The 12,803-nt window shown below is 36.4% G+C and overlaps 1 protein-coding gene across 6 annotated transcripts in view; it reads right to left on the reverse strand.

The window, feature by feature from the left end:
• The window catches only part of PTBP3 (polypyrimidine tract binding protein 3), a 106,344-nt gene that overhangs the window by 45,282 nt on the left and 48,259 nt on the right, over window positions 1-12,803 (reverse strand). For all 6 annotated transcript variants that reach the window (XM_013993751.2, XM_005660329.3, XM_021084313.1 and 3 more), the window contains 2 exon segments: window positions 6,530-6,699; window positions 2,158-2,304 (listed from right to left, as the gene is read on the reverse strand). In XM_013993751.2, coding sequence (XP_013849205.1) covers window positions 2,158-2,304; window positions 6,530-6,699 — 317 coding nt within the window.

The raw sequence follows: 12,803 nt of genomic DNA on the forward strand, positions 1-12,803 counted from the left end.
CATATATTATCAGTGGCATTATAAGTCAGCAAATAATCTTTACAGAAAGCAATTGTGCAATGTATATCAAAGCATAAATCATGCATTGGCCTATTAGTCCCAGCAATTTTGTTGCCAGAAACATAAAATATTAAAATAATGTTGCAAGTGTGCTGAGATACATAAGAATGTTGTTACAGTACTATTTGCAAAGGTATAAAACTGCAAATAATCTCAATGTCTATTAATAAGAAACTGGATAAATCATGGCTGTCCTTTTGAAGTGAGTATTATACAGTCAGTTAAAAATTATGAAGTGGTAATAATTTAAAAAGGAGTTCCCATTTTGGCTATAAGGGTTAAGAACCTGACACAGTGTCTGTGAGGATGCAGGCTCAATCCCCGGCCTTGCTCATTGGGTTAAGGATCCAGCATTGCTGTGGCTGTGGTGTAGGCCTGCAGCTCTGATTCAATTCCTAGCCTGGGAACTTCCATGTGCCATGGGTGTGGCCATAAAAATAAAATAAAAATTTTAAAAAATAAAAAGTAAAAAACTAAAAATTATGAAGTAAAAAAATTATGAATTCTATATTTGCTGTCAGGAAACAATGACAGCAAATGACATATTGTAGAGAAAAAACAAGAGCTTTCAAAATACTAGGATTCTGTTGGTAAAATTATATATATAGACAATAACCTGAATAGAGAAGTTGTACAAAGTAAAACGTTAGCAAAATATTAGTTATATTTGAGTGAGTGGATTGTTTTTTATTTTTTATTTTTCTGGATTGTTTCGATGATTTACCATGAGCGTGCATCCTATTTACAAAGCAAGTTTCATTTAAAAAATTTTATACTATTAAAAAATATCCAACACTTCATTTACTCTAAGTTTATATAATTTATTATATGCCATTATTATCTCTTAGAACAAGTTAAGGACAAGATCATGCACAGGAAATGTCACTGTTTTTGAAAATGTGGAAAACTCTTAATTCAGCAGTTTGCCTTATAATGACTTTCAACACAGAATCAAAGCTGAAGGAGTTCTTTCACCTAGAGCAAGAGTAGAGGGGCCAAACAATGCTCTTAACATAATAAAAAAATATCTTTCTTAAAATGTTCTTGCTTTGCAGATAAATTTTTTCCACCCTGAAGTTACTTCAAATTACTATTTTAACTACTTAAAAATTAATCTGGAGAGACACAAAAATTTCAACATGAACTGTATCAAAATAAAATCTGGAAATGAGGTATAAGGAATGTTCATATTCTTTACTCCTTACTCATCTAGGAGAAACAAAAAGTCTTTCATGAACATACCTATACAAATTCTTATTAATATCTTAAGTTGAGTTGATAATGTCACAATAGAAGCATCACTCAACCTCTTTTAATTCTTTTCACTTTTTAGGGCCGCACCTGTGGCAGATGGATGTTCCCAGGCTAGGAGCTGAAATGGAGCTGTAACTGCCGGCCTACACCACTGCCACAGCAACACGGGATCTGAACCACAGCTCACAGCAATGCCAGATCCTTAATCCACTGAGTAAGGCCAGGGATCAAACCCGCATCTTCATGGATACCAGTCGGATTCATTTCCACTGTGCCACAAAAGGGAACTCCCATCGCTCACCTTCCTCAACTTCTTAATGTCTTTGTTATACAGTCTTTTTGTTTTGTTTTGTTTTGCCTTGCCTTGCCTTGCCTGTGGCATATGGGAGTTCCCAGGCCAGGGATCAAACCTGAGTCACAGCAACAACCCAAGCCACCGCAGTGGCAACGCTGGATCCTTTTAACTTACTGCGCCACAAGAACTCCTATTACATATTCTGTAACAAGAAGGGATTGACTTCTAATTACAGAGACAAACATTATATATTCTGTAAAAAAGAAGACTTCTATAGTTTCTTTCAGATCTGAGATTTTTGAGAGATAATAAAAAAATTTTTCCCTCATGAAAACAGGTTCAAAGGAAAACTAAGTGTCTGCCATTCCTAATAGTAAATATTCAAACATATTTCTAAATGGCACTGCTTTCTTACTCTTAAGCCTTTACAAAAGAAAGTACATTTTACTAATAGAGCATCAAAAATGAAGAAAAACATGATTTTTTCCTCTGAAAAACAGAAAGCTGTTTCTTATAACTGTTTTTTTTTAATGCCTTTAAATACTTACAGCTTGATTAGGTAGATTGTCAGTCTTAAGTTCTCTGTGATTGGAATACTGAATAAAAACAGGCTGGCTTCGAAGGTGAGGCGTAACCGGAGTGTAATAATTCACCATAGTAACGGCAGCTTCCTCAGAAGCCATTTCTAAGAAAGCCTGCAATAAACACAAGAAAGTAAAGTGAAAGCTCATGTTTTTAAAAGGCAACTAAGAACTACTTTGTCATTCTAGCTTGCTCTAAACTCCTGCATTCTCAACAGAAATCACATTGCCCCCAAGGGGATGAAAAGACTTTTGTTTCAAAGTGTATCATGGATAGTAATTGAAAACATATTTGAAAAAAGTTGGGCTCAATAAAGATTTGGGATTGGGAAGTTGCCAACTGATTATTTTATGGAGGTTTTCGGTTTTCTTCTTAGTTCTGTTTCTTCTAAAATCTAGAAGTAACTGAAAAGGCAAAAATTAATGTATGCATCGTTCCAGTAAATAGACACTTTCACGGACTGAGATTTACTAGTTCTTCCTAAAAAATTCTGAGATGCAGCATGGTGATTTGTTCTCCTTTACCTTTTTTATGAAACAGCCATTTATGAATACAATTAGAACATTCAGGTGCAAAGGCTCAACTGAACAAATTAGGAAAATGGGAGAACTTCCTACATTAAGTCAATATTGATTTGAGTCATTCAAGTGACCTAGTTTGGATATCTGCAATCACTGCACTAATATTAGCTATTTAGAGACTAACACAATAAGAACTGTGACCGAAGAAGCTCCTTGGGATTTATGTCTTACTCTGTACATGGCCTCTCCCAGCTGTCATGACTCTTGTTAACTTCTGTTACAGGAATAGGATACTACAGAGCTTTAGAGTGGCAGGTTTTGCCACCCTATCTTAATGGTTAAGAAAATAAAATATAGACATATACTAATTGTTCTGAATTCTCAGAACTACCTGTAAGAACGTCTTCAACTTAAAATGCAGGAAGAACCCCTGATCCAAAGCAAAGCAAAATCTCTAGTTAGACAATTCAATTCTCTTTTACTACTACAAAGCATTTAAATAGCAACTATCTCAAATTATGTATGAAACATCTACAATTTATTCATGAAATATATATGTATTAACAACAAAACTTATTCAACACAGGAAATGGTAACTAGCCATCAGTCAAATCACTCTATCTCTTTGTTTAGAGTTAACTTACTTGTCAAGTATTTTCATTTGTCAAATATTCCAGTAAAGGGATATTTTTCTTTCAGTAGAAGATATTAACTTAACAAATGTCAAATATGATGCTTAACTGTATCAATCAAATGTCACAACTGAATCAATTAATTGGACTAATAATATTCTATGAAGTAGTGATGTTAGCCACAACAGAGTGGATCAAATACCATTAATTAATCAATCCACAAAAAATAAATAAAATTCTACTGTCTTTGAGGAACAGAACAGACTTTGAGTTACGCTATCTCAAAGGTATAAATGTCCATGACACACTTTAAAGCAGCTATCCAATTGTATCAGTTATATACTTTTTCTAACATTTCTATAAGAAGTGAATAAAAATGACCAAGGTAACAAAAATAGCTATGGCAATACTTCTTATCTGATTTTTAATCATCTTTTCAACAAATTATTTTTAAACTGTATTCTAATATTCACTCTATAGGGAGAGTCCCTTTCTTCAAACGCCTTACTAAATGTTAATATTCCTACAATGTCTAACATCAGTCACACAAAGAAAAGCTAAACAATGTCTTTAGGATATGTGATTCTTGTTCATAGGAAAAATTTCCCAAATGCATAAACAACCAAAAATTCACATACAAAAATAAGTTTTTCCACATGGAGTCCAATAAAAGAATTATTTATGTTTTCCCAAAGGATCCAGTTAAAGAGATCAATTTTCCTAATGTTAAGATGGAGAGAAAACCCCAAGCCATTAACCACAGAAAGGCTGGGGAAAATAACCCTTGCTCTGCCTTCAACATTCCACCTCTAAGAACCACAGGAAAGATGCTTACAAGTACCAAGTACCACTAGTGACTCACGTCGCAATCTCTTGCTGAAGAATATTACTAACAAGATATTCTCCAAACAGGAGTTATGATGAAAGACAAGCAATTCACCAGTCAATTAGCACTACAGGTAAATATAAACCTAGAACCAAGAGTAGGGACAAAGGAAACTGTGACGTTGCCTGCTGCCTCTCATAGCTATTTGACATACGGGGTATGCTACATGAAACATGACAGCGTACATAACACATGGCTGTTAGACATTTCACAGCCATTAGACATGGCTATGTTGGCTCTTTTCAACCTGTGCAAACCATACTATTCTTAATAGTGTTATCTGTGATAAAATAAAGATCCAAGTGCGGCACTATCTGCAAACGATGTAAAGGTAAATATGTTAACACAACTAAGCCCTGTTATTTAACTTCTCCAGTTCCTAATAACCTCATGTGATTGACTGATTGATTGGTTTTTTTTTTGTGTGTGTGGTTTTTTTGTTGTGGTTTTTTTTTTTGTCTTTTTGCCTTTTCTAGAGCCACTCCAGCAGCATATGGAGGTTCCCAGGCCAGGGGTCGAATCGGAGCTGTAGCCACCGGCCTACACCACAGCCACAGCCACGAGGGATCCGAGCCGCGTCTGCGACCCACACCACAGTTCACAGCAATGCCGGATCCTTAACCCACTGAGCAAGGGCAGGGATTGGACCTGCAACCTCATGGTTCCTAGTCGGATTCGTTAACCACTGCGCCACAAAGGGAACTCCTAATAACCTCGTGATTTAAACAGGGATGTTAATTAAGTAGTTTACTAAAGACAGGGGTCTGAATTACACATTATTATCCAATCTCTTTCATGTCCAATGTCAATCAATCTATTTACTTATAAACATATTTATGTTCCTTAAAATTAGTCATGAAAAGTACATTTATAATGCTTCTTTAACTTATTTATAGTGACTTATCACAATGTACTACAAAAATGTCGAGGACCCAGATTTGTTGTCCTCTTCGTTCATCGGATGCCAAGTGTAAAAGATTCTCAGGACAACCAAACACTAGGAAAGAAATGAAGAATTTCTCCCAGTGGGGTCAGAGTTGGGACAAGAAAGCACATGATTGTTCAAATCAATATGACAAGTATTTTTTGTCACAGTCACCACAAAAGCAAGTTGCCTTATCTTAAGAAAGACCAATTAAATCCTGAAATGAAGGAGTTCCTGTTGTGGCTCAGGGGGTTAAGAACCCGACATAGTGTCAATGAGGATGCAGGTTCAATCCCTGGCTTTGCTCAGCAGGTTAAGGACCTGGCACTGCCACAAGCTGCAGTATAAGTCACAGATGCGGCTCGGATCTGGCACTGCTGTGACTGCGTAGCTGCAGCTCTGATTCAACCCCTAGCCCAGGAATTTCCATATGCCCCAGGGGCAGCCATTAAAAAAAAAAAAATCCTGAAACGAAGAACTTCTTAAAATCTCTTTCAAATTGCTAAAGAAACTACTTAATTCTACAACTACAATATACTAAACATTTCTAAATAGATTTTTTAAAACTTAAATGTCCTTTACTTTCCTAAATGAGGTATAATTTACATCCTCTCCTCTGTCAGGGTCTTCTGATAATCACTGGATATTTTCATAAACCCTTTTGTAATTAAGAATACAAATGTTTGAATCTAATATCCAGCACAAATGAACATCTCCTCAGAAAAGAAAATCAATCATGGACTTGGAGAAGAGACTTGTGGTTGCCTGATGGGAGGGGGAGGGAGTGGGAGGGATCGGGAGCTTGGGCTTATCAGTCACAGCGTAGAATAGATTTACAAGGAGATCCCACTGAATAGCATAGAGAACTATGTCTAGATACTCATGTTGCAACAGAAGAAATGGTGGGGGAAAAACTGTAATTGTAATGTATACATGTAAGGATAACCTGACCCCCTTGCTGTACAGTGGGAAAATAAAATTTAATTAAAAAAAAAAAAAAAGAATACAAATGTTTGTTAACAAGTCAATAAATAAGAGAGAACTATTTCCTGTAATAATATTTTGTTGTTGTTGCTTCCTGTCATTAAAAAAAATTCTATTGGGAGTTTCCTAGTGGCCTAGCAGTTAAGGATCTGGTATTGTCACTGCTGTGGCTCAGGTTACTGCTGTGGCACAGGTTTGACCCCTGGCCCAGGATCTTGCGCATGTTGTGGGCATGACCCCCAAAAATAAACCAATTTTAAAAAAGAAAAACTGCTTTATGTAAATAGAATGAAATTTAGAAAATACAGGCAAGTTCAAGAAAATAAAAATTACTGTTAACACTAATACCCAGAGATAATAATTGTGGGTCAATCTTTAAAAATTACATACCTGGCTTTTTCCTTTCAACATCAAAAGATTAGTTACTTTGCCAAATGGTAGACCTAATGATATGACCTCTGCTTCGGTGACATCACTTGGAATTTTTCGAAGATGGAGAACACGGGAAGGCGAACAGGGAGGTCTATCTCCTTTAAATTTCTTGTTGTCATTCCCATTAGCTAAAAAATATAAAAATTTTAAAAAATTACTAAAACTAATTTGGGCCGAATGCCATACTACATTAACCACAGCATTACATTTGACCTTTCTAAGAGTTTCAGGTTTCTGGGAATTATGGGGCTCTTGGGGAAGAAATGAAGACAGTGGAAAACAAAATCATCCACCTTTCAATGAATAGGTTTTCTGGTTTTTCACTGAAAAAAATCAACTATACCTCAATAAAACTTTAAAAAAAGGAAAAAACTGAACTTTGATTTTTAACTTCAAGGAAAAGTGATGGATAAATGATTTACATATTTAGAAGTATCAAAAAACCTCTAAATAGTCAACTATTTATTGTGAATAGAAAACAGTATTTATAATTATCTTCAATGTATTTTAAGAGGTATTTTCCTTATTTGTCTTATTACTAATTAAATAAATGACATCATTTAGGAAAGACTATAGTAAAAAATTTCGCATTTATCACACTCTATGAGGATCTGAATTTGAGATGTATGTTTATGAAAATAGGTTTATTTCTTAAGCATCATGTAATTTTTGCCAATTTATTTTTAAAACTATTTTTAGAAGCTAAATTGTAGTTTCCTAGGATAATCTTATTCCTTATAACAGAAGTTCTTAACATAAACATCATCTTGTTGGAAATACAAATTTTTAGTCATATCTCAGAGCTACTGAATCAGAAATAATCCAGCAACCTGTGTTTTAACAAGCTTTCCATATGATTCTGAAGCAACCTGAAGTTTGAGAACCACTGGTGTAAAATAAATCTATTATGCCAAATTTTATTTAAAGCCTGTTTTAACACTGACGGTAACTAGAACTGACAAGCCTGTAACAAGTACTCAAATTTATGTACATAAGGTACAAAAATGTTTTTTTCCCCAGAAATAGTATCATGTAAGACTGAATGCAAATTATCTGAAAGCCAAAAGTTTCACGACTGTGTTGTTTTGTTAAATACTAAACAACATGGTTAGCCCTATTAGGAGAAAAATATAATCTTTCCAAATGCATAAAATGATCATTTTTCTACATACTAATGGAAATTTAAAATCAGATGTCTGTGATCCTAAGTAAACAAATTTCATGAGGACCACATAAAAATTATATGGCAATATTCTGTATTTACATCTGTGACACAGAACTCAACTTGCTTACATGTAAATAGGCTGACTTAATACCAAAACCATCTACATCCATGAATGCAGGCAGCATCCTACCCAGACCCAAAGACTATCAATTCCCCTAGAAGACCTCATAGGCCTGTGCCTATATATATCAAATGCCTAGGACAGACTGTGAAAAATAAAAGGAAAATGTGTATTGGAAATTAATCTGACAAGGCAAGAGGTTCCTTCTCATTTCTCACTGATTACTATGAAATATTGATTTTTCCCTCCAAAATGACTGATTCCATTTTCATCTCCACTCTCAAGGTCACCAACTTCACCTCTGATCTTGTCCCCTTCTACTCTCCCTTCTTCTAGTCCCACTCCCCCTCCTCTTCCACTCAGATCCAACATCATATCCACCTATATGTATGTTATCACTATCCTGCTCTAAAAACCCTGACAGGCTTCCAACTACCTAAAATATCCATCAGTTTCTAGTTTTCATACCATTTTCACTTATACTGCCTCAATGAGTTGACACATAAAAATATATTAAGTTAAATCTTATTAACTTCAACAGATGAAGAGAGGTTGAAAGATTAAATAAACTTTAAACACACTAGCAAGTGAAAGAAGCATTATTCAAACTAAAGTTTTTTGTTTGTTTGTTTTGGCTGTGTGCACAGCATGTGGAAATTACCCAGCCAGGAATAGAACCAGTCCCACAGCAGTGACCCAATCCACAGCAGTGACAATGCAGGATCCTTCACCTGCTGAGCCACCAGGGAACTCCTCAAACTAAAGTTTAAAAGTAATTTTTTTTTTTTTTTGGTCTTTTTTTAAGGGCCACACCTGAGGCATATGGAAGTTCCCAGGCTGGGGGCTGAATTGGAGCTGTACCCGCCCGCTACACCACAGCCACAGGAACGCAGGATCCAAGCCACGTCTGCGAACTACACCACAGTTCATGGCAACGCCAGATCCTTAACCCACTGAGCGAGGCCAGGGATCAAACCTTTGTCCTCACGGATGCCAGTCAGGTTCATTAACCACTGAGCCACATGGGAACTCTCGGTAATTTTTTTTTTTTTTTAACCACAAAAATCTCCAGGAGACTTAACCATTCCTACAAAAAAAGTAAGCAACTTAACACTGACAATAAATTTTCAGCATATGTGCAGGTTTATATGAAGATTATAATGATAAGACTTCCATGAGATTAAACACCAAACATCCATCTCCTGGACAGGAGTGAAAGCCAAGCAGGAAGTGCTTTTTTGCACTTCCCTGTGACCCTACAAGGCTAGATAACACCACTTGCCTTGTGTGTTCTTAACCTGAACAGGTGTTAAAGACTAGAAAAATATCCTAAGGGCAAAAGGTTTTTTATCAGTTCACCTGAAATATTTCAAAATGAATGAACATTAAGAAGATTGCTTCTTTAACTGAGGTATTCATAATCTCCACAAAACTACATGTGAGAAAAAATGAACACCTACATAAGCTATTTGAGTTTGCATTGCACCATCAAATTATTTAAAGACTTATCTTGACAAATTTTTATCAAAAAACATGCAAACAAATCACCATTTTAGGTTGTTAATTATTCGGCATTATAAAAGTACCTATGCTATGCTAAGAACATGGGCTCTGAAATCAGACATCCTATTCTGGGCAAGCTACCTGACATAACTGAGCCTCAGATTTTTCTCCTATAAAGTGTGTAAAATAGGAGTTCCCGTCGTGGCGCAGTGGTTAACGAATCCGACTAGGAACCATGAGGTTGCGGGTTCAGTCCCTGCCCTTGCTCAGTGGGTTAACGATCCGACGTTGCCGTGAGCTGTGGTGTAGGTTGCAGACGCGGCTCGGATCCCACATTGCTGTGGCTCTGGCGCTCTGGCGCAGGCCGGTGGCTACAGCTCCGATTCGACCCCTAGCCTGGGAATCTCCATATGCCGCAGGAGCGGCCCAAAGAAATAGCAACAACAACAACAACAAAAGACAAAAAAAGACAAAAAAAATAAATAAATAAAGTGTGTAAAATAACATTATTTAGAAAATGTTAGATGAGTATTTGGAAAATTAAATTAGGTAACATTTAAACATTAGGTGTAATGCCTAGTACAAAGTGATCAATAATTTCTGGCTAGATTTTCTTAAGAGGGCCTGTTTTTACCTGCAAGTATGTTCTTTCTACTTTTATGGTATTAAAATGATGACTGTATACAGTGGTGATTTTTATCCCTTGATGTACTTACTTTGTAAAATTCACACATTGTTCAAAATTAACTTAAAATTTTATTACTATATGAAATCCAAAAATCTAAGGACTACTCACTTATATGACCCAAAAAAGGTTATATCTAATATATAGTGGATAAATACAATAATCTGAAGATGGAAAGTATATATAAGCAATCATATGGAATCATAATTTAATAAAAAAGGAATGAGGGAGTTCCCGTCGTGGCGCAGTGGTTAACGAATCCGACTAGGAACCATGAGGTTGCGGGTTCGGTCCCTGCCCTTGCTCAGTGGGTTAACGATCCGGCGTTGCCCTGAGCTGTGGTGTAGGTCTGTAGGTCGCAGACGCGGCTCGGATCCCGAGTTGCTGTGGCTCTGGCGTAGGCCGGTGGCTACAGCTCCGATTCGACCCCTAGCCTGGGAATCTCCATATGCCGCAGGAGCGGCCCAAAGAAATAGCAACAACAACAACAACAACAAAAAAGACAAAAAAAAAAAAAAAAAAAAAAGGAATGAGGAAATTCTAATGCAATGAATACAAAACTTGGATGAATTATTTTACAAAAGGATATACTATGGATTTTCAAAAAATTTTATCATGAAAATAAGCATTCCAGTAAATTTCTGGAATACTACTCAGGCATAAAAAAGAACAAAATAATGCCATTTTGCAGCAACATGGATGCAGCTACAGATTCCCTTACTAAGTGAAGTAAGTCAGAAGGAGAAAGACAAATACCATAGGATATCACATATCTGGAATCTAATATATGGCACAAGTGAACCTATCTACAGAAAAGAAACAAACTCATAGACATGGAAACAGATTTGTGGCTATCAAGAGGGAGAGGGAGGGAGTGGGAGGGACTGGAAGTTTGGGGTTAGTAGTTGCAAACTACTGCATCTGGAATGGATGAGCAACGAGATCCTGCTGTATAATCCAAGGAAAAATATCAGATCACTTGTGATGGAACATGATAGAGGATAATGTGAAAAAAAAGAACGTGTGTATATGTATAACTGGGTCACTTTGCTGTACAGCAGAAATTGACAGAACATTGTAAATCAACTATAATAAAAAAATTTTTTTAAAAAGAAAATAAGCATTCTAAATACTTAGCTTACATAAAACTTGTATTTTTTTAACAATATAATGAAAACTCCTAAATGCCTACTACACATTTCTCATGTCCCAGGAGTTCCCTGGTGGCCTAGCAGTTAAGGATTCAGCATTGTCACTGCTGTGCAGGGGTTCAATCCCTGGCCCAGGAACTTCTGCATGCCACAAGTGTAGCCAAAAAAAAAAAAAAAAAAAAAATCACTTTCCAAAGAGATAAGTGGAAGAGGCTTTTTAAAAATTCCTATAGTCCCACCTCAAAACTGAAGGGATCTACCAGAAAAACTATCCTAGAAATATGGGTCTTTTAAAAAATTCAACTTTATTAGGTACAGGTAGAGTTAAATCTACCTGCATTTTAAACGCAGACAACCTTTGGCAAATGACCAACATGACGACCAAAAGAACCCACTGAACCTAGGTTTCCATTTGTTTTTTTTGTTTTTTGTTTTTTGGTTTTTTAATGGCTATACCTGCAGCACATGAAAGTTCCCAGGCTAGAGACTGAATCCAAGCCAAAGCTGCAACCAATGTCACAGCTGTGGCAACGCCAGATCCTCCAACCTACCGTGCCAGGATGAAGACCAAACCCATACCACCAGGGTGACCTGAGCTGCTGCAGTCTGACACCTAAACTCCTGTGCCACAGCAGGAACTCCAAACCTGGACTTTTTAAATATCAATTTGATTTTTAAAACAGGTATTTAGGTTTTCTATTCCTCTTGTACCTAAATTTTTTCAAGGAAGCTGTCTACTTCATCTAAACTGTCAAATCTGTCTTGAAATTGTTCATAATATTCAGTTGATATCTATCTTAGCCTACTCAGGATACCATAATAAAGATGACAGACAAGGTGGTTCTAACAATAAAATCATAGCTCTGGAGACTAGACGTCCAAATTCAAGGGTCAGCATGGTCACTCTAGTGAGGACTCTTCCTGGCTTAGAGTGTCCTCACATGGCAGAGATGAAGGGAAAAAAGCAAGCTCTCTGATAACTCTTCCTATAAAGACATTAATTCCATCATGAGAGTCCCCGCTCCAAAGTCCCCAGATCTCCAAATACCATCACTCTGGGAGTTAGGGCTTAAACATATGAATTTGGGGAGGAGGCACACCATCATTCAGTCCATAACAATATCCTTTTAATGTCTACAGGATCATTCTTGACGTTGGTAGTTTCTATCTTCTTTTCTTGTCTAGGTGTTTATTAATTTTATTGATCTATTAAAAAACAGCTATTGATTTAATTAATTCTTCTCATTTCCTATGTTATTAGCTTTTGTTTTCATATTTAATATTTTCCTGTATTTACTTGGGGTTTAACTTGCTCTTTTATGCTACACTTAGAAGCTTAGATCATTCATTTTAGACTTTTTTTTCTTTTCTAATAAAACATTAAAAGCTGTAAATTTCCTTCCAAGAGTGGCTCTAGCAGAACCCTACACACTTCAGTAAGCTGTGTTCTCATTTTATTTATTTATGTATTTGGTGTTTTAGCCGTGTTCACAGCATGCAGAAGTTCCTGAGCTAGAGATCAAACCCACACCACAGCAGTGACCGGAGCCACAACAGTGACAACGCCAGATCCCCAACCCACTGAGCCACCAGGGAATTCCAGTTTA

This window comes from Sus scrofa, chromosome 1 (genome assembly GCF_000003025.6).
Source record: "Sus scrofa isolate TJ Tabasco breed Duroc chromosome 1, Sscrofa11.1, whole genome shotgun sequence".
Lineage (NCBI taxonomy): Eukaryota > Metazoa > Chordata > Mammalia > Artiodactyla > Suidae > Sus > Sus scrofa.